Source organism: Poecile atricapillus, chromosome 2 (assembly GCF_030490865.1).
Source record: "Poecile atricapillus isolate bPoeAtr1 chromosome 2, bPoeAtr1.hap1, whole genome shotgun sequence".
NCBI classification, from domain to species: domain Eukaryota; kingdom Metazoa; phylum Chordata; class Aves; order Passeriformes; family Paridae; genus Poecile; species Poecile atricapillus.
In genome coordinates, this window is record NC_081250.1 from 101,136,728 (window position 1) to 101,160,303 (window position 23,576).

The 23,576-nt window shown below is 36.9% G+C and overlaps 1 protein-coding gene across 3 annotated transcripts in view; it reads left to right on the forward strand.

Annotated features, from left to right (window-relative positions):
* The window catches only part of SPIRE1 (spire type actin nucleation factor 1), a 128,466-nt gene that overhangs the window by 32,106 nt on the left and 72,784 nt on the right, over positions 1-23,576 (forward strand). For all 3 annotated transcript variants that reach the window (XM_058830932.1, XM_058830934.1, XM_058830933.1), the window contains exon 3: positions 23,248-23,481. In XM_058830932.1, coding sequence (XP_058686915.1) covers positions 23,248-23,481 — 234 coding nt within the window. The remainder of the gene's footprint in view (positions 1-23,247; positions 23,482-23,576) is intronic.

The following is a 23,576-nucleotide window of genomic DNA, read 5'->3' on the forward strand; positions in this document are numbered from 1 at the left end:
ATGTTTCTAGGAGCTAGAATGTTGATAGTGGTGTAGTGTGAGTATAATACTGGTGTAAATTTTATATAGAGCCTGTGTATGCTAAGCCTCCCTAGAAAATCTGCAGCTGTTAAGGTAGAAGTTACATAATGATTACTATGGGAATCATAAATCTGAAATGAAGCAAAGCAGTGGTATAAAAGCACAGCATTTGAAATTGGGTCAGGCTTTGGAAAACTCTGTTTTTCCCCCTTCAGAAATTCTTGAGCTTGAATTCTTTAATTTCTTCCCTAAAGCCCCAAGCCTTTTAGAATTCCTGGGATTTGGGTTTTGGTTTTTATTTACTGGAATTTAAAGACTAAAATATCTCCACTTTTTAATGAAGCAGAAATCCCTAAACTTTGTTGCACAACTCAGGAATTGTAATTGTAAGAAACAGACTGAATTGCATGAGTCTTTTGATGAAATCATAAAAACTGGTAGCTAATATTTCAAGTGTAATTACAAACATCTGTCAAGACAGAACAGGTTTTAGTAGAAATATGACCAGATAGTTTTCTACCTGCTGTGCTACAGTCCTCATCATTTGTCTTAAACCACTATCAGTGTTTGTCTTTAGTGTTACACTAAAAAGTTTCCAATGCAAGTTTTGTTGAAGTTCCAAGGAACACCTAGAACATATATTCATGTGATACAACTAAAATATACCATATTGCCATAAGTAAACATAATATTTTAAGGGGGAAAAAGAGAGAAGAGATAACCATTTTATGCTTCAAAAATTGGCATAAAGAACAGCAAAATAATGTGTTTGTGAGGAAGCCTTATCTTGGGGGCAGAGAAATCAAGGTATTTTTTATTAACCATTTCTGGGTCATATTCAGAAACTCAGTCTTCATCTGGCAAAGTCAGAATATACTGGCATTGTTTCTGCTTTTAACAAATAATACTTTTGTGATGCTGGAACAGTCTGGCTGTTCTGGTGGAACCATCTAATGCATCCTGTAATTAGTGAGAAGAGGGGTGACCTGAATCTTACAATATGAATTTATGTATTTCAAAGAGTCAGCTCTTTCAAACAGCAGTTCTTCTCTGAGTCAATTAAAGTATTTTAATTGTTCGAATGAGAAAAACCATACCAAATTAGTCAATAGTAATCTTTGTTAAAGTATCTACCTAATTCAGGAATTCTGAATATACCAGAGTCTTCCTAGCTTTGTTTCTTATTATATCTAGTTCATTTCTGGTTGCTGTCCTTCAGATATGGTACGGTGCCATCTTCCATTGAAGTTCAATCTTTTCAAGTTGGTCTTCTCCCTTTGCGATCAAGATGGAGGCATTTATGTTTGGTACTGCGCCTCAGGGAGCTGAATCAGGTGGGACAAAAAGAGTTACTGTGTCAGGAGTGGGTGCTGGATCTTACAGATTTTTTGTGACTTTTAGTTCTTTGGTATGTTTGGTTTTTCCAAAGACCAATTGTAATTTAGCACAGTGTTTGCAGATTCTGCATAGTACATTGCTATCATCTGGACACTTAAAATACCAGCAGAAAAATATACAGGGGTTAGCTGCTTATACTTGTTATTAAAAAAAGGAGGGAGACGTTGTATAGGTAATTGTTTTCACAGTATTTGATATAAGCTGTACTTTTAAGACTGTATAAATTATCAGTTTATAAATTATGAATTGTCATGTGTAAATTTTAAATCAGCTTGCCAGGAGAATTCTTTATTCTCTGTTAGCCTGACCAAACACCAATCCCATAAACAGCTTTATTCCAAAATATCCATACGTAAATATGTAATGACTTTTATATTTTCATTAAAATAACACATAACAATAGCACCTGTGCCATAAAAGATATAATAATACTGCATGCATGTGCATGAACTTTTGCCCATGGCAAGATTCCATCTTAAGAAAAGATAAAACCTAATAAATACTTTCATATAAATAAAGCCTTTAAGACTTGTGTTTTAAGTGACAGGCTTTATTTTTTAATCATAAACGCATGACGATTAATCACCGTATTTCTAGAAAAATGAAATTCCTCATTTCTGTATTTGCTGCTGTTGAGGTTGTGGACATCAGTATGATTGCTTTAGGCAAACTGCTGCTTTCTTTGCAACTGCAACATGAAAATTTAAAGAGAAATGTATGCTTAAAAAATTTCTAACAGAGCTATTATGTTGGAAGAAGCCTCTGTTCAGCTCTCAGTGCAGACTAAGTTATTCAAGGCTTTTTGTCTAGTTGGGTTTTAAAAACCTCCAAGGACAGTGGTTCCATAGCATCTCTGGATAGCCAGTTCCAGGACTTCATTGTCCTCCAGGTGTTTTTTGGGATTTTTTTTGTTATATCTAATCTGAACTTTTCCTGTTTCACTTTATTTTCATGATATTTTGTTCCCACCCTGTGCAGTGCAGTGAAGAGCCTCGCTCTGTCTTCTCCATGACTACTTTGAGGGTATCAGCAGGCTGTGCTTCACTCCCACAGCAAAATTTTCTCTTTTTCAGCCTTGAAGAAGTCCAGGCCAATCTGCCTGTCCTCTAATGGCAAATGCTCTGGTACCCAACCATCTGAAATAAAGGAAATAAGGACAGTCTCATCCAGCGATTATTTTCCTTTTCTTTTTCATTCTTGAGTTTGTATGATTTTTTAAACATACTATTCAAGAAATTGTGTTTTAAGAGATTGTCAAACAACACTAACTAATTAAGCAGAGGATGTGAGAGAAGCATCGGAAAGGAACACCTCAGAACTTTGTGAAGTTGAACAGAAAGGAAACAGCCTGTTCACAGCCAAACTCTGGTGTAAGGAACAAACTGCTTTGAAATGTGGCCTTACAAAGGTATAAGAACCTTATTACAATACAGATACGGGGCATTTTAATGGCTAAAAGTGAACTCGGAATGAGGAGGTGTTTTAAGCTTTTGAACCATGCAATATATACGTTGTCCTATATTATCTGATTATCTGTTGTAAGCAGGCATGTAATTTTTTTCTTGTAGACTTTCTTGGGTTGCTTTGTCAAGATTTTTTTTTTTAAATGAGGTCTGAGAAGTGGAGGCATGTGAGATACATCAATAGTTTTGAATTAATGTTCATGGAAACAGTATGTCATGTTGTGAAAGCAGAATGTTTGAAAGGAACATATTCTGCAGGAAGGTTTTCTTTTAAAAAAGAAAGATCTTTATAATTCATTTTGGTGGCAATTATTCTGATATTGTGTTCATCCTTTGTTTTGAATTCTTTAAACTGATAATGTTCAAGATGTTCTTGGGATTTACTGTTTTTTAGTACAGAAGCAAAAGAGCAGAGGTGAAAAAAGTAGAGGTACTTACGATACCAAAAATTCTTCTTTACATGAACAAAAAAGTCCTTGGTGCTGATAAAAAGTTAACCAAGCTTTTTTCTGATCCTTTATTTTTTGAAAGCAAGGAGGGGGGAAAAATCCTTTTGTGATGCTTTCTTTCTTCCTGCTTGTAAAAATGGAGCTTTATATTCTTGACCTTTCTGCCCTTGCAGGCACAGAGCAAAATTCCTGTGCTGCTGCTCTGTGTTGTTTACTAACAAACTGAGTGAGAGCACTGAAAGCCTCCAAGAAATCTTCTTTGGTGCTGTCTGTTCTGTATACCTGTAACATTAATGTTCAAGTGATGTTTTTTATCAGGCAGAGTATTGAGTATTTATATATATATATATATATATATATATGTGTGTGTGTGTGTTTCAAAAATTACTTTCTCCTACTATCATGCATTCTAATATTAAAAAATTCTGTAATATTTTAAACAGCTCTGAATGGAAAAGGACATACCAAATCATCCCAATCTTTTTTCCCTAGCAATTGCTGGCAAAAGTATTTGAAATTATGTTGAAATGGAATTCTGCAGAATATTTTGACCCTGAATAGGTGCAAGTAAAAGCATGTGCAAAAAAAAAGCCATTCTGCTTTAACAAGTATCATTTCATCTTGCTGGTAATGCTAGTATTGACTGAAATGTGTATCTTTCTCCTCATATATCTACAGAAATGTGCTGATGTTCATGTTCATCCATGATCTTATTAAGAGCTGATCTAAAAAAAAATTACATCTCTTAAGTGTGTAGAAATAATTGCTCCTTTGTTCCCTGTATGACATCCTTAAATTGAAAGAGCAATAGGATTTTAAAGTTTCATATTTTAACAGACCTTATGACTGTTCATTTTAAAAACTCTAACTAAAAAGGAAACACCAAGAACACCAGTATATTAGATATATTAGCTATGAACTCCCTAATTTTAGAGACCTATTAATTGGCTAAGGGTTTAATTTCTAAAATGTAATACTGTGTTCTAGGTGATTATTTTTTCCCACTTAATTTCATGTAATACTTTTGCAAGTCACATTTCATAGATGGAACTTTTTTATGTTCAAACTATGGTTGAACTTACAATTGTGTAATGACACTGTAAAACACTTGTAAAGAAGACTTGCTATAATTAAGCATTAAAAAAGCTTAAGCTGATTTTCACAAGCTCTGTGCAACTGATCTAGTGCTTGAAATTTGTAGGTGGTACTAGCAGCTGGTAGTCAAGAAAATCTTGCATAATTTCTTTAATTAGTTTTAATTTAAAGCAAGCTGTTAACAAATGGCGATGGTTAACATCTGATACCTTTTACTGTTGGGGCCTGCAGCCCTTTCTTCTTGACTGCTCCTTTAGCTGTAGTTAGTGGTCTTGGTGAGGAGTGAAGCATGGTGCCTGCAGCTCACTGTTGCATGACCAAGAGGCCACATGAAGGGGACAAATGCCAGCTCTACTCTGGAAGTAGTACCTAGTGCCATGGCCACGCCTGTGCTGTGCTTGGCCCCCGGTGGCATCTTGGGTGCGGCTCCAAATCGGGCTTCTGTGTTCAAAGCCCTACATGGGTTCAGACAGTGTTATCACAAAGGTTGCCTGTCTCATCCACAGCAGCTTGTCCCAAAGAAATAAAACTACTGAACTACACCTTTGGTGTCTACTTTGTGAAATGCCCGGGCACTAGATGGAAGGTTGAACATCTTATGGTCTTCAGGAAAAGGCAAATCTATTTTATGTCTGGGTTTGTTTTTAAAAAACAATTATTCCCTAACAGTTATGATATAAAATTGTTTCTTATAATAAGCTTCCAAAGTAAGTAGAATAGGTTCAACTCCTTTAAAGTAAGCAGCTTAGCTTCAAAGCCATAGGAGGGGATAGACAGGAAAGTGGTTTACTGCTGTGGGTTGTTATGTAGACTTGTGTGTGTCTGTGTGCATGTGCTCCCACACATGTGCATACTGTGTGGGCACAGTCAAAACATCAGTGAGGTGGGCTATGCACTTATATATTTTAAATATCAGTTTGAAGGAAGATATTAGTGTGCTACTATTTCTTCACACACACGTTTAAGAAAGCAAAAGCTTATTAAGGATGTACATTCAGGAGTTCACAAACTGAGAATGCCCATAATTGACGGTGACGGCTTTGCAAGAGCAGTTTGGTTCCTTTCAGTGTTTGCATCATCCTGCAGGTTTTCCCCAGGATTTTCACAGAGTCATCCTATGTTATAATTGCAGTATTCAAATCAAATTTCAGAGAAGGGTTGGCTCTGTCATGGGCTTTGCCATTAAAGTAATTGCTGTAATTTTAAAGGTTTTACAAATGTATTTTCATAATATGCTTTCATTTTATTGTACAGATAATCTAATCTTAGGTGTCCCATTTTGAATACCTAGAACCCAATTTTCAGAGTACTTAACACTAAACAGCACTTGAAGTTCTGAGCATGCAGTTTTCACTGATTTCCTTCCATTTCACCTCTGGGGGTTCAGTGTCTCTGTTTTTCTGACCTAAACGACAGTTGAGGCTTATTGGAAAAGAGGGGTGTAAAATCTAGGGTTGAACTGTACTAAGTATGTGCAGCAGGTCTTGTGAATACTTTTAAAGGTCTGCTGTGACTAAAGGGTAGAAGATTTTATTAAAGCTAAGAAAAGTCATTCCTGAAACCAAAGCCATGGTATGCTTTAAGCCAGTCTTCCAAGCAGTGAAGACTGAAGTTTTACCAGCAAAAGGTTGCCTGAGCTTAACACAGTATGTCTTCGTTCTTCCCATTAGAGAAATGGGGTGAAGAATGGGTTGAAAAGCACAGGGGTGGATGAAAGACAGGCCATACACTTTTGAAGCGTTTGTGGATAGAAATATCAGAGAGACTGCTAAGGATAAGCCAATCCTCGTGGAAGGCAGTAGCCTCATATTGGCTTAGGCTTTGGGCTGAGGCTTGCAATTTTACAGGTATCTTTATAGTGATGCTTTGACAGAGGTAATTTTTGTTAGCACCCAAACCATCCTTTCATAGTTCTTGCTTTGCCAAAATAAAACCTGTGATCTCATGCACATGACAGTTGGGAAATGGAAAAATTAGTGTTGCCCATTCTGTCACAATAGGAAATCTCTTCTGCTCATATGACAAGATTTTCATGTGTCATGACAAGGCATTCTGCTGTCTAAAAACTTAACCTTCATAACAATGCAGTGATCTTGTCAGTTACTAGAAATACACTTGCTGAATCCTGATCTATGTATTCCTTTTAAAATAAAATTAATTGAAGTATGCCAGCAGGGGGTTGCTTCATTGCCCCTTGCCTGGTTCACGCTATGCCAAAGGCATAGGTTACATATGTTTTTCTATTTGGTTAGTTCTAATTAAATCTGTTCAGTGTCTATAATTAATAGTGACAGCAAGAGATTCAACAGACTATTTTTTGTCATTCAATATTTTAAGAAACCCCCTTAAATTATTTCATTTTTCTGGGAGTAGCTGTGAAAAAGACACCTGCTATCCGAAACTAAAGTTAGACATCTAACAATGCCTGTAGATTTGGGGACAGGAGAGAGAAGGAAAAAAGACAGAGACAAGCCTGTGTAGCCAACACAAACTTTCTTTCTGTTTCCCTTTGCTCTATGTTGGAATAGGATACTTGGGAGACACTAAAGCTTTCTCTTCTCTTTAACTGCATTTATCTGAACTCTGCCAGAGTTCAAGTTACAACCAGCTCGAGATATCTGACCTTGACAGCCCAAAGCCCTGCAGAACAGGTGTAGACCACCTGAGATTGCATCTCACAGGCTGGGCATTGTGAAATAACTACAATAAGTACTTGTAATGTAGGTTTGTACATCAATGCTGCTTTGTTAGTCATCCTCATTAGAAGCCTTTATAGTCTCTTGTAATTCTAGTAAGATTCAGCCTGGCAAATTGTTCAATGGGATGTTGGACAAACACTGATCTGCTCAGAAGTTAGCTCCCCCTTTGGAATAAGTGTTCATTTGAGACAGGTCTCCTTGGTAAGATCTGGGTGATAAGATGGCTTAAAGTACTGCATCCACTTGTGTTCCCAATGCCGTTTGTTTTGGGGACAATGTATCACAATTAATGGCTGTATTTTCAGGTGCATTTCACACAGGTTATGAGTTTTCACTTGGCTTTTTGATCCTTTCTTTTCCCACAGAGACTCTACAGTGCAGTTTCACATACGTATGCAGTGTAAGTTAGTCTTAAGCATCCTTAAGGGGAGGGTTTCCTTGCAGTTCCCCTCCCCTTTCTCACCCCTGATTCTGATCCCTCAAAAGCTCGCTTTTCACTCATTACTACATGTGCAGGTTTTTTTTGAGATGACACATTTCCTATAGGAAGCAGGTTATCTCAGGTGAGAGTCATACAGGTAAAAATGTGGGTATTTTGTCTCTATGGGATTTTAACCTATTGCAACATCTGTGGCGTAAAGAGGAGAAATTTTGAAAAGCAGAGTGATCAGACACTGTGAGATGACATTGAAAAATCTTACCTTGTGTCCAAATGAATCTGATATTTTTTGTTGTGAAGCAAGTGCTTATTATTGTATGAATATTTTTGCCCCACTATCATATATCACATCATATTATATCATAACTAATGTATTTTAATCAAGTGTGTGACTTTGTCTTAATAGCTCTTTTCATATGCCTCCTTTCCTACCCTTTTAAGGCTATGAGTGTCATGGTTTCATTTTGCAGAGGAGAAAGGAAAAACTTTGAGAATTTAACTGCAGTCCTTATTTGTCTTTCCTTGAAAAGCTGCCGTTCTCTCAGTTGCTGATTGAAAAGCGTTAAGCAATTTATCCTTGGGATAGAAAGACAGATTTGGTGAGTTCAGAGAATCCAGAATCTCTCTGACCTTCCTGAATCCCTTTTTTGAGGTACTGGAAGATATAAGCACCTTCTAGAAATGGCCAAGTCATAGTGAATCCCTTCTGCTTTGCTCTCATCTCACAGTCCCTGCTCAGCAGACAGGGTCTAAGCAGAGAGTACATCCCTGGTTGGCAAGCTGGGTACTGCATAGGTGAAAAGAATACTGTATGAGAATGGTGTGACTTGGGAGATTATAATTATAGTACCTTATTCCCAGGATGTTGTAAATGTTAAGCATGTAACTACAGCTTTTTTGCGTCAATATTTCATTATCTTTAGTCCCATTGAAATTGGACTTGCAGTAAGAAACACAGATGTCCTGAAAGAAGACAAATAGAGTGCTGAGCAATGTGTATATATACTGGTATTTATTTTTAAAACCCCGTAACATTTGTCATGAGTGTTAGACTACCTATTGGTTTTTAGTTTCTTCTGTTTAACTTATGTTAACATATCCATGGCCTTGTCTACATAGTTTTTTTTTTTCACATTGGGTAAAGAAAAGTGGATAGGAGGTGTAAGTTTGAACTGAAGTATAGGTGTACCTGTATTATTTCGCCTTTTAATATGCAAAGCTCCAAATTATATTTTAGATCTGTTACATTATGGTGGTTATTACATTTCCCTGGTAATTCTACAGTGATGGTAATTACTTGCAGCTTCACAATATTGTAGCAGCAGGAAAAAAGTCTAAGTGTATCTGAGCTGTCCAACTAAAACCACAGCTTTTTTGTTACAGAATTTGGCCCATTATAATGGCTGCTGTACTGGCTTTATAGTTTTCTGGTTATGTTACAACTTTTCAGCTGTTTTTTAGTCTTGCATTCAGAGTATTTATGGTGTTTCAATCTCAACTCAGTCTTTTGCTTTAATAAATAGCATTTTATGAGTCTGTAGAGCAACAAAATTTGTGTCAAGGACCCCGTGTCCATGGAATACATATCCCAGTTGTTTTATTTTAGCTGAGCTCTCTTCTGAGAGCCTTAGGCTGAGTGTGCCATCAGCAAAATGAGTGCCTTAGATGAGCTTTTGGATTTAATCTTCCATTTTAGCTTCATCCAAAAGGAGCCCTATTCTGCACAGCACACCATGCTGCAAGCCAGAAGCTCAGGGAGGGATGATGGGGAGGTTCATTTCAAAAGTACTATTCTGATCAGTCAGTGTAAACATTAAGGTGAGATCCCCAAGGAAGAAGGTCAGTCAAAAATCTGTTTTATTAAGATTAACAACAGCTCATTTTGCTTGAAAAATGAAGAGCTGCATTACCCTCTAGCAATTGTGGGTGCTCTATCCAAGCATGTGCCTCCTCACTTTAGCAACCCACAGTAAGCCTGAAAACATCATTCTGCTTGGTAGCATGTTCATCACAAGATGGATGATGAATGCAGAAAACAGGGTAGTTTCTGTGCAGTTAAAATTTGCATGCAGTTGCTTCTTAGTGAGTTTTAGAAGAGAAAGTTTGGGTTTTGTTGTTTTTTTTAAAAAGATCCTGTGTATTTTTTAATGCTGTAGCCCAAAAATGTGACTGAGCAACACACATAAAAATGAGCCCTTGGTAACAAATATTGCAAAACTGGTAAACTGATAGCACACCTGCTAGGTCTGACAGTCATAACAAGTTTCCTCTCCTAGGTTTAATGGCTGCTGTTCCTTAGAAAACAGTGACAATTGATCTGTTGTGAACAGCTTAATGGTAACATTCAACCATCTTTTTTTAAAAAAAACTGTTTGGAAATGAATAAAATACTCCAATAGAGAATTAACTGGAAATTTCACAGCAGGATGAGATATGTTTGGAGGAAGCATCTATAAATCAGTCCAGAAAAATTAGCTCAGTCAAATGACTAGAGAGTTGTGGGCAAATATCACATATGCTCTAAGAATATTAAGGCTTGCCTTCGGTTAAAAATTCCTCTGGAATTATTACTCTCTGTATCTGTGATGGCTGCTGGCAATTCTGCTGACACAGATTTCATGTTGTGTTCCCATAAGAGCAGCAACTACTGGAGTCTCTGCACACTGGAGGAAGTTTCTCCCTGAGGCCATGCTTTCTAGTGAGCAGTAATTCACAGTTTGAGGTGTACCTTATGCATAAAGGAAAAAAACAAATTTTACAGGTTTCTAGGTTGGACACAGAGTCACACTGGTTGGGCAGTTTATGTTTTTTTAGCTGGGAGATGTGTTTAAAATTATTATGAACATTATTCATTCCCATCTAAAAATAGAGAGTTTTCTAGGACAGAGAAAAGCTTAATTTCTTCTGGTAGAACACTTTTATTGGCTTAATTAGATAAGGGCAGTGAGCAGGGAAGGTTATCTTTCTAGTCTGCTTGTTCCTTTGCACCTGGGCTTTGTTGGAATGTCACATATCACTCCATAAAAACACCTTTTAGTGTAACGGAAAAATCCTTAGAAACGTGATTTTAAGAGGTTTTATTTAATGCAGTTCAAAGAAAAATCTAAAAGAAGACGTTGTATTTAGAGTGTTTTATTCCACTTTGAAATCTCTTTAAGGTTATTAGAGTTCTCTTGCTAATAAATCTTAGTTTAAATATTATTATGATTTGAGTTTGACATTTTTATTTTATTATGTTTGGCTTTTGGGTGACTTGATTCATCTTAGTATCATATTTTTAAAAGAACCAAACATTTCTGATTTTAATTTTTTTTTTTTTTTTTAACTTTGTAAAATCTTACCTATATGAAGCAAACCCTCCTACTTTTTCCTAGGTAGCTCAACCTAGCCATCGTAGCTATACCTGTCATAACATGTATTTGGTAAAAATCATTGTTCATGGGCTAGAAATAGAGATTAGGGAAGACTACAAAGAGAAAAATCATAGAAAAATTGTTAGAGGAAAGATTGCATGACACGAAGCATTTTATCAAAATGTATTCAGTTGTTACGGCAAACAATCATGCAGTTACTCCTTGTTAAGGCTAATTTTAGTTCTTCTAGTTAAAGCAGACATTTCTTTCCTGGGTAGAAATAGATCTGAGGTTTCCGCTGTGCTATGCTTTCTTTTGCCCTAAAGCCAGCACTGATGTCTGGTAGCACAAGATGCATCTGTGCAAGCACAGAGAGTTGGGGTTTGGGTTTGTTGGAGTTTTTGGTTGGGGTTTTTTTCCCTAAGCTGATCAGGGAAAAGGTGACTTTTCCCAGCTGGGTTGGTTTTCTGAGCTGTCAGACCACACTGCAGCACAAACCCTGTGATGTTAGCAGGGGGTATGCACGGCAGGGAGGGTAACACCCACCCACTTCTCTGCTTTGGTGTGCAACATGTATTCCTTACAAGCAGAATTCTCTGAAATCGTGCCATTGCAGTTTGTCTGTCTGTTCCTCATGGTGCTGGCCGTCACCAAAGATTCCTCTCCCTTGCATGGTGTTGCCTTTGCATGATGTAACATTTACCTGTTGTTGCCTGTTTGGTGCAAATAATCCCTGCAAAGGGGTTAATGAAAAAAAAAATAAAACCAGATTCTGCTGTCACTCTCTGCTTCAGAATTCACAGATATAAATTGTTCAGTGGCACTTGAAATACTGAATGTTTGAGTCCCTGGAGGTAGTTGAGTAGATACGCTTTCAAACTGATTTAATTGAAGATCTTTAACTCCTTTGAGAGTATTGACGACTGTGCTCATCTAGACAGAGAAATCTAGGCATGTGTTTGTAGTACAATTACATTTTTCTTTTATTCTTAATTTCTTAAACTTTTGGGAGGCTACAAAATAAGAGGACCAGAGAAAAATATTCTCCTTTTTTTAATCAAATTAATATCTCTCCAATTTAAGGATGTTACTTTTAAGTAACTTATTTCTTGGCTAGGCTAGGAATGTTTTTGCTATTCCAAAACTGGAGTTCCTATGGAAATCCAGCAGAATTTAATGTTTTATCTTTAATGGACCTTCTGACTGCTATGTTGTTATTTGGTGGTTGGGTTTTTTGTGGTGTTTTGGTTTTTCGTTGTTTTGTTGTTGCTGGGGTTGTTTTTAATTAATATTTTTTTTTATTCCCTCTAGGAAAATTATTCCACTTGTTAGAGAACTGTCTGAAGAAACAATCGTTTTTTCATTTTGATTGGTCTAGGAATTGCCAGACAATTTCTGCTTGAGCTGTAATATGAACTGTCATGCTGTGTGTGTTAGAAAAGGTATTTATTCCCAAAAGGGTATGTGGATACAGTAGAGTTTGCAAAATGTTAAAATAGTAAAGGATATTAAAAATAATTAGGGATACTTAATAAATTACAGCGCAAAATTTAAAGCCACAGTGTCAAAATTCATTAAAACCTTGCTTTTTCCCCCCTTTCTTAAGCTTCAAGACATTAATTCTTTGGAGTGTAGCCTGGTAGGTATAATTCTATTGGTGTAACAAGACAAAGGGATGATGCTGTCAGAATTTATTTCCCATGAAGTTTAGAACAATCTGATATTCTAACCTTAGTAATTGTTTTCTCTGGCTACCTGTGCTACTTACATTTAAATAAACCACTCTTACATCTTGCTTTATGTTCTCAAAGAAAGGCAGCTTTGTGTTGCATTGCACCCAGCTGATAAGCTTAACCATTAGCCTCAGGCATGTACTTTTCTTCATTTTTTCCTTCCTCTAGTTTATTGGGAACAAAAGTCATATGGAAAACTGGATGATTAGAAGCACTTCCAGCTGTGTTTAAGTCCGTGTGCATGTCATGCAGAAATATAATTTAGACTTGCACAGTGCTTCTTATCCAAAGCTTTGAAAATGGGTCAATATCCTCATATACCAGGTGGTAAAATTGTTATAGGAGAGGGGAAATGTCCAGTGTGAGGATGAGTGTGAGGTTTCACAGGGAAGAGTGATGAGGAAAACCCCACAGCATAGACCTTCAGCCCCATACACTTCCTACATTTGAGACTAGCTCCAGTACTCCAGAAGAAATAATGACTGTGCTTTGTGATCTGTTTAAGATGGGCAGTGCAGCTTATTTTGCTGAGGAGGTTGGGGGTGTAAAGGTGGGACTAAATTCAGGATTTGAAGTCTTTGGTTGTTTTGTGTCAAGAAAATTGTGGGGGTAATTGTAATCTGACTTTGAGGTGCTGTGACAACACTTACCTGGACATTATAAACCCTTAATTTTAGTTTATGTTTTACCCCAGAAGTGTGATATTTCCAAAAAATCAGGAAACTCGCCACAATATGAGTGTAATTCCTTGACTTACTTTTTCTGGGTAGTGATCTCTTTTTGTCATTTAAAGGGTAATAATGTGGTTAGAAAGACAGGGTAATACTGCAGCATAATTTAATTTCCAAAACATAAGTCCAGAGTGATTTATAATCCCTGTACACCTGAGCTGAGCTCTGTTCTTCACAAGCCAGTGAGGAAGCTTTGGGGTGCTTGTTGTGAATCCTTGATCCAGGGGTGAATTGTGTAGGACTGCATTAGAGCTCCTATGGATGTGACAGGTCACTCTGTCTGGTGTTCTCCCTTCCCCTTGCTACCATGTTACCCCAGATACACATCTTTACCTACCTCTCTTCTCCTTGGGCTGACCACAGGAGAGTGGCTTGTACAAAAACATCCATTAACAAGGTCTCAGTGTGGGAGAAACTCAGGATTGCCTCTTTTAGGCCTAAATTTATCAGACTCTCAAGTTTCCCAGCGGTGTAAAATGCACTGAATGGAGCAGATAATCTTATTATAATTTTTTTAGGCAGTAAATCTATTTAGTTGGTATGCATATAGCTTTTTTTGGTGTGAGTTTTTGTTCCCAAGTACCTGTGTGTCTTATATAGATGGAAATGTTGGAATCAATCCCTCTCCATGAGTTGCTGGGTATCTAGTAACTTGGCTGCCACCTAAGCAGATAAATAAGTTATCTGGATAATATCTAATCTATTCAAAGGTCAGGTGCTGAGCATTGTAGAAAATTTGGCTGTGTGATGGAGGTTTCTGCAGACAGCCAGAGTCAGGAATGCTTTAGTTTTGTTATAGTTTTTGGAGGCTGGTTTTGTTGTTGTTGTAGGCTTGTTTTTGTTTTTTTTAATCTAAGCATAAAATCAATATGATTTTTTTTTTTTTTTTTTAAATAGTGCAACACTTTTGACCTGTGACTGAAAGCAAATCTATGCTGTCACTGTACTCGAATACATAGATATTGTCATTATTGGCAGAGAGCAGTAGAACAATGCTCAGCAATTTGTAATCCAGGAATATGGCTGTTCCATTAAGGATAACAAACTGTCACAGTTCAGCACTTTGACGACTTTGACAGCTGGCAGTTGCTGGAATATCTTGTGCTAAGGTACTTCATGCCTGAGGTTATAAACTGTATGCTTTATGAATCAATAGCTTATATGTGTGATAGAGGTGTGTCTTAATATGTATTTCTTCTGTGGAGATTTCATTGTTCAGAAGGAAACAGATATCTGTGAGTGACATTTCATAAATGGATTCCCTGGGGTTTTGTGGCCCTAAAAGAAGGTGCTGAGCTTTTTGCTGAGTTTCAGCCACACATTCTGTTGCTTTTTGATGTAGGGTAAGTCAGCCTGAATTTCAGGCCTGAAAAAAATGTCAAGCTAATGTCTTTTTATAGGTAGATAATTTGTCAATAGTGCCTACTTGTGCTTTTTTGAACTATTTTAGCAAATACCAGTCTTTCCAATAAGGCCTTTACAAGAACTTGAAGGTAGTATTGCAGTAGCTCCCCTTGCTTGTTACTCAAATATTATATGTTCACTTAGGCATTCACTTTCGGACAAGTATTTGAGAGATCCAAATGCCTGTGTCCAATGTTGCTTTTCATGGGGAAAAGGGCATGGAAGAATATTCGTAATATCAGGAGCTTTGCAGAGGCTTTGTCAGCCTGCAGTATTATTTTGCATGACATACTCAGAGATCATATGTGACCTAAATAATTAATGTGTCTGGCCCATTAGTGATTCCTTATACTTTCATGATAGTCTATGTGAAAATTCACATGCTTCATAATCAAGGCATGTCCTTATATCAGGATGATGTTTCCTTACACATATGACTAGCAAAAAAACTCTCAGTAAAAGTCTCATATTTTTTCCTTTCTGGTGACAGGCTGTATGTGGGAATTCTCATCAGTTTCTTTAGGAAGGAAGCCTAGGCATGGCTGAATGACCTTCCACAAGACAGTGGAGGTGGCTGTGCATGGTTTGTCTTCCGTGGCTACATGATAAATGCAACATCCCATAGACATCTTTGAAGTTTCTCCTTCGGCATGGATGGAAAGGACAACCTTCTTACGGGTGGTTATGTGACTTGCCATGAGTATGTGGTACCTCCAGGACAAGCCGTGCTAAACTAGTATGGCTTTGTCTGGGGTAATGAATACTCCAGTCACTAGAAGGGAGCAGCACATACCAGTCCTCTTTTTGGCACATCATTTTGAAAAGGGCCTGCTGAGTGGTTACATTTGGGCTTCTTTCTTGACATATTTGATTTTATGCATAGCATCTTGGAATTGGGACAATTTGACTGACAAGAGAAGTCTGTTAGGAGACAGAAAGACATATTTTTTCAGGAATGGAGGAAGATGGGTTTGAGAAAAGCTAAAATCAAACCAGAAGAGTTGTCAGGTTACTCACTCTGTGTAAACTTGTTCAGGTGCTTCATCTGTCTCTGTGAAGTTCATCAGCTGTGAAACACTTGAAACGCAGACATAGCCTTGACAAATATAGTGAAACCAGCCTAACTTTTATAAAGTCTGTTGTGAGCTGCTGCTGGAAAGCTTTTAAGATGTACATGGAAATGTAAAACTTTAACTAATCAAGAATTTATATGTAAAAGAATGGCTTTCATTGTCCTGATATTTTGTTTGCCTGGCTTTTGTAGTCGGTAATTTTGGCAAAAATAGGTGTGAGAAAGTTCTTGACTCAGAGGAGAACAGATAGTTTATGTTGCAGCAGGTGCTTACTCACTTTAATTTTTGGATTAATTAAATGGGAACCAAGCCTATAGCAGGCAGCAGTAATGGTTGACATAAAAGCCATGGGGAAGGCTGAAAAATTCATGCAAACTGACTCTTTGAGTAGAGTAGTTGAACTGCGTAGATGTTTTGAGTAAAAGTGGCATTGATTTTGCATTGCTTCATGACTACCATAAATTGAACTGAATCAAAGCTCCAGTAATCTCCTTATTATCTATCTTCCATATCTTGTCTGACAGACCATAGGCAGGTGTGCAATGTCAGCCAAACTTAAACCAGTTGCACACGAATTCTCAGGATCTGAGCTACTGAACTAGTCTCGCTCTCCTTTGTACCAGTTTTCCTTGAGCTGCTTACTTCTCTTCCTCAAAATCTGCAAAATCTTTTGCTGCAGTTAATCTGAAACTCTCATGTAATCTAGATAAAGCTTTATTCAAAAGGCTGATGTGACAAATGGCAATTTCTGTCTCTTACACAATTTGAACCCACTGATGTTTCTGTGGCCTGGTTGTTTTCGGAAGTCAGCTGAAGACTTTACCCCTTCTGTTTCTTCACCTGCGGTGTTCACCTGATTCCTTTCTATTTCTATAAAAAAAATTATATGTATATGTTTAGCTATGTTTTATCAAATAAAATTTAATAAAAATTTAAAAATTTAATAAAAGAACTAGAATAGAAGTTTGTGACATGATTGGATTTTCTGTCTTTAACTTAGGATAAAAAAAATATTCTCCTTATTTAAATGGCATCAGGTTAACATGACCTGGATTTGAAGCCTGATATGAATAGAGGTGTATTTTAGAACTTTCAAATGACTTTCACCATCTAGGTTATTTAATTATTGCATCTAATTCTTTTACAGAAGCTTCTGCCATTGTTGTAGTCTCCACAGTTAAATTAGAGAACTTAATTTTATTTTTTTCTCTGGGTATGAACAGTCACTATGGTGAAATTCCTTCAGCTTGAATAAAGTGTGTAGCAACAGAGTAATGATTTGTCATGATCTTGGGGATTATAATGTCTGAAAAAAAGCTAAAAGAACATTGACAGTTTTGTTTCAGTGTTTAAAATTAAACACTACAGATAAAATGTAAATTGAGACTGATATAATAGAAAAAATTCTGCTTTTAATTATGCTAATAAATTATAGTTTGAGATAATATATATAGTGCAATTTTAACAACTAAAAATCATGTTTATAATTATCAGAACCTTTGAATAAGAAGAGTTGTATTACACTTGATCCTCAATAAACTTACAGTTACATTAGTGCTATGCTCCTAGAGGCAACTGTATCCAACAACATTTAACTGCTTCAATTTTCACATATTCACTTTGAGGGGAATAAACCAAACCAAAAAAAAAAAAGCTAGCCTCCTCTTTGTATGTTTTAGGCTTGTTCTGTGTCTTTGATCAAAAGTTCTTGCACTGAAATCTTTAACACATACCTGAATAGTACAAAGAATTCAGTAAGTAGGTCTGTCTGCCCACTTAGTGCATTCAAAGACTCAGGATATAAAACCATTTTGGGAAAGATCTCTGAATATGGTAGAGAAATTTTCCTAACTCTGAATGTATCTAAACCAGACTGAATATCATTAAAAGGATTTATTTAATTCTGTCTCATATTTATTTTCTATTAGACCTGACATACTAATTTTCTCTTTTTTTTTGCTTTCATTACTACTTTGACTTAAAAAGCAAGGCTCATTATATTGCAGAAAGCAATACCTTGTTTTTCAGTAGCAAACCAACATCACACAGAAGTTAAAGAATCTCTACCTTATGTCTATATTCTTTGGAAATGAATGATTCATTTGATTCACTGGAAGTTGTCCAAATCCTTGCTGCTTTCCTGGAAGCACTTGGAAGTTTTTTCACTGTTCTCATTTGATAGTCCTGTTGCACGTTGCTCTAATTTAGTGAAGGTCATATTTAAATTTAGCAATGTCCCCTGCCATTAAAACCTGGGTAATGCTACCCCATTTCCACTTGGGAATGCTGTGGTAAAAACTACATTAATGTACCCACAGTGTACAGTGACAGCAGCACACCTCTCATAGTGTCCTATTTAGACATGCTCTTCCATGAGGTGCTCCTGAGAGTTATGTAGGACACCTCAGGATGAGCTAAATAAGCAAAAAAATGTACATCCTAACGCCTTTATTTGCCCACCTTTCCTAAAAGCATCGTCTTTTTCAGTTCCAGAATTGAAGAAACAACAAATTATTTTGTTACAAATGGAAATGAGACCCAGAGCAAAAGCTTTCACCCTCTGTCATCTAGCTAGAGAGGAACAAGTTGGTTTTACATAACATTTCAACATGCCAGTCCTTTGGACCATCTTACAGAAACTGAGCACAAAAACTTGTGTTTGTCTTCTAACATGGCATAGAAAAGGTACCAAACTCTAGACTTCAAGGATGTCTGTGCCTGTGTTTATACCACATGTTATGGTGTCAGAACCATCATGTGGAGCTCCTGGCAGGCTAATTTAAAGTCAGCACATTAGGACAGGTTAGTCTTTACAGATTGACTAAGTGCTGCCTAATACCATGGGTGATGGCAGAGTTGGTGATGGAGAGGAGCTCTGCCCAAAGGAGTGCCAGCCCTGAATTCTCAGCATCTTACTATGAGGCAGAATGGTTCTCCTTCATTAAGTGTGTTGGAGATCTGGGTAAAATATGGAAGCTTAAAAATAATTATTGTACTGGACATTTTTCATAAAAAAATATTGGAATTCATGAAAATGCAGTAGTAATGCAAATATTGTTGTGGCTGGTGGCCATATCTGAGGTCCCTGTGGGAAAGTTCAGAGTTAGTTAACTCACCTTAGGAGCTGGAGCTTTACAGCATCTTTAATCCAAGTTTAGGGACACAAAAGCTGAGTGGCTTTTGCTTGAAGGGAGAACTTTAGGGAGGGATGAGCATTTGAGCTAAAACACAGTCCTTTGCTGCTTTAAGTACAGGCCTGTCCTTAGGCTTTGTTTGTTTTAAAATTGAGGCAGGCCTAGGAAGGGGATGAAAGCTCAGACAGTGCCCCATTGTGTGTGCCATGAGATGTGGATTCTGCCTGTTCTCATCCATGCTTCAGCAAGAATCAGGGGGATGTGTATGTTGAGGGGGGGGAAAGGCTTTTTCTCAAAGTGAAGTACTTGCAATAATTGCACTTTTGCAAGTATCAGACCTCTTTGGTTCCTGTACAAGGGCTGTATATTTGAAGAGTTCAAGAATGTTAAATTGGCAGAGTTCATTGGAAGAGCATAATTTGGTTAATATGAAAACCCTAAAACACTAATGAACCCCTGTCCAAGAGGCATGTCTTAATGTGTTGGAGGAAGGTATACGGAATGGAATGTTCTGGGCTGTGTTTGTATATGAAAAGAATCTGAATATTTTGGGTTTTGTTTTTGCTACGTGTGTGAAAGGAGCATGTGGATATTGTTTTTATATTGTTCTTAAACCCAAAGTGTTCTAGATACTTTAACACAATCTAATCTAAAACTACCATATAATATGAGACTGGTGTAGAAACTGCAGGAATGCTCACGGTAGGACAAAATTACCCTTTCACTAATGATTTCAGCACAGCAAAGTACAAGTTCAGTCTGTGGAAAATGTTTGTGTGTTGGGGTTTTTTTTGGTCTGGAGACATGACTTTCAAAATAACTTGATGAGAAGGTGTAAAGCTTAATAGTGCGGACTGCGTTGTTTATTTTTTAAATTTATTTATCCACTGATTGATTTCCAGAGGTCAGGTCCTTTGCTGAAATTTAAATCAATCAGGAACAATTCAGGTTTCACCTGAGTTGAGCAGCGTTACTTATTATTAGTGATGACACTTATTTCAGTGTTATGCAGTTGTTTTGGGGTGTCAGTGTGCAACTTTGTGGCTTAAAAAAGCTTTGCTAGGTCCATTCTTACCCTTGTTTTTCTTAATAGATCTCTATTTTCATGTATAATTGAAAACTGTATCAGTACTTTTCACTTGTTAGGTGCCAGAAGTTTTTATTTTGTGCTAAATTGGCCAACAGTAGAATTTAGAATGTGTGATTTCTTTGTAAATAATTGATGCTTTAAAAAATTTTTTTAAAAGTGACAGTCCCTGATTATCCAACTCAAAAACCCCTCTTATTTATCAATTGATCCATTCAGCTGTGAACAGCTTTCCTTTTTTTTTGTTTGTATTTGATTTGTATTACAGGCAAAGTGACAGCACTCATGCGTTGAAGCAGCAATCAGTTGACTTGTATATTTTGTCTCTATTTATATAGACCTAAAATTTTATTTGTATGAAGTTGCATTAGTAGTTTTATCCATGGGAAAAAGCGTTCACAATTCTGTGACTTTTGTTTGATATTTCAATGGCAGTTGTGGGGTTTACAGGATCCTTGGTAAACTGATACTACTGAAAGGTGCTGAACGTTTTCAGTTTCAATGCGAGTCAAAGCAAAGTTACTTAGTTGTTTGCTGCTTTGTCTTTCAGCAAGAAGAATCTGTGATACAGACAGACAATGAGTAAATATGTTTTTGATTGCTTCTCCTAAATAAGGAGCTGAGAGACTGAACTACAGCTCTGACTTGGTGCTGTTACAAGCTTTCGTCTTGTGTCAGCTTTGCATGTATTATGAAATCTGTTCATAGTACATAAAAACACACAAATCATATTACTGAGCTGCAAAAGCCCCACTGCTGATACATCAAAGAAAGCAGCAGCTGTCATCCAGTTTTAGCCATGGTGCTTTTGAATGCCTTAATCCTTTTCCCAAACAGAAGAAGGCAGAGAGAGTGCACTTTCTTTATCCACCCCGTCTTCTATTTTTTTAAGTTTTGGTAGCAAAATCCAGAAGCTGTGTTCAGCAGCTGTTACTGCATGGCACAAGGCATAATTTTCTTTGCATCTTATGTGGACATTCAGTCTTCATGTATGCTAAGCCCTTTCAAATGTACCTTTTATTAAAGTTAGAAATTACTTTGTGTTTATTCACAGGTACTCAAAGTATCAAAGTGATTTTTCAGTTATACTTCATTTTTATTTCAGTTTCCTTCAAACTGGTATTCTTTTTTCCCTTTCAGCTGCTGAAGGGGGGTATATGTTGGGATTGTACTCAGAACCTGAGTTACAGGAAACACATGTCTACCATTGGAATGAATATATTTTACTTTGTGTGACTTCCACATTTTCAGATACTTTTTTTTAAACAAGTTTTACAAGACAGTTACTACAAAACAACTTCTCTAAGAAGTGAGCAAGATGTACTACAAATATAAATTTAATCTTTTAGATTAGATTAATTAATCTTTTAGAGCTGTCCCGTCTCCAAAGTGGGTCATGGCAGAAGTCAGGGGAAAGGTATGAGAACTGAGCAAGAAAGCAGTGAGACCTCCCTGACATACTTTCTTGTCTCAGTAGCACTTCCCAAGTCAGAAGCTCCTCTTTGAACTGAAAAAATATATACAGGTTTTTCTTCTTCACTAATTTGCCTAATCACTTTCCCTAACTGCACTTTTTAATAAATATGTATAAACACATTTCAAGGGAATAGCATGTGCAAAATTTTATATTGAACCAAGTTACCAAAATTATTTGAAATAAATTTTAAAAGAATGTGTTTTATGTATTGGGTTTTAAATTATATTTTTTTGTTTATTAGCCACTGTCTTGGAAAGTGAATTTGCATTGCAAAGTAATCCCAACAGAGGAATGAGGTGCACAAGTGTAAAGCTGTCAGACTACAGCAATCATTAAATTGTTCGTATAGATAAACTAATGGGAAATGATTTTAAGTCTTTGCTAACCTCCAGCCTCTCAGACCAAAAATACTTTGTTGTGCTGAAATAAGTAAGCAGCTAGAGTAAAACTTAATGTTTTAAGAATCCCTTTGTGTTGTCCTATTTACCCAAACAGAATTTCAAAACTCTGCAGTAAAAAGTGTGTCAACCAGGATCGTACTGAAAGGCAAATTAGAGAAAATGGCATTTGATGACAAGGTTTAGTATATTTAGAAATGCTCCTGTTATTAAAGTTGCTGCTGTGCCAACTACTCCTACACTGGAGTCTGCTAATTTGTGTGACATGATATCTATCCCAACACACAAGGAAGATCAGAGATTACATGCAATAACTAACTCCAGTCCTACTTCCGTTGTCAGACAAGGATCTTCCAGCAGTGACATTACCTTCTTGTGGTTTTCTATTGCAATACCATTTTCCCTTCCTTCTTCATTAATACCAATTTTCAAATTCCTCAGTTTGAAATGCCATCTGTTTACATCTTTAAAATTCCAGAAGCTTCAGTATTGCTCATGAGGAAAATAATTAATGCCAAGAGAGAAAATGTGCATTTAGCATTGAGGGATGTCCATGACAATCTTTTCCCAGCTCACACTGGGTAACAGGTCATTGGTTTGCTTTGCTCTTGACGGGGCACAAATAAGAAGCCTCAATTCAATGAAAAATTAAGGTACCACCTCATCATTATGGAATACAGTTGTTGGCAGTTTCAGTGGTACATGTGTGCCTCCACAGCTGTGCAACAGGCACAGGAGTTCTTGTGGGCTGCTGTCCCCGTGCTCAATGAATAATACTGGGACATGCACAGCTGTGTCCAGACACATCTCAGGTCAATGAAGAGACACAAACTGAAGGGCAGTTTCCACGTGTCATTAAGCTGTAGGAGGAGGAAGGCATCTCATGTTAGTTTAGTCTTTTAATTTCTTCCCACCTGGCCCACAGAAAAAGATCATGTGCGTGCAATATAGTCTTACAAAGCAGAGTAATGTTACTTTGCGGTTTGTAATATCAGAAGGAAAAAGAGAAAATAATCTTAAAAGATCCTGCTTTGTTTTTAAATGTTGAATTTTTATTTCAAATATTGAAATAAGAAAGTGGTAGGTATATGGTATCTGCTCTTGCTTGTTCTATGCTGTATTACTCAAGTGCTACTCTAGATATTAGCAAATCATTTTTCTCTTTGATTTTGATGTTTATTGCCCTCTCAGCAGGTGGGATTGTTATACAAACATCAGAAAAGGTTGTTCCACACTTGACCCATTCGTTCATGTAAATGGCATTAATATATATTTCTTTTTCTGTTTTTACAGGTTATTGAATCACTAGGGATTATTATATATAAAGCCCTGGACTATGGTTTGAAGGAAAATGAAGAGAGGGAATTAAGTCCTCCACTGGAACAGCTTATTGACTACATGACTAATGCCACAGAAACAGATGGGAGTAGGGATGAAGGATATGATGCCCTGGATGAAGGAGTGGAGGATGATGATGATGACAAAGAGGAAGTTGAGGCCATTCACTCCTATAAAGATGTCATGAAGGTACAGTAATAGGCAGTTTATATGATAGTTCTGTCAATGAGAAAATCAACTCTGTTTTCTGTGTTACTGTTCTGTGTGATTCTGGCTGTGTCATT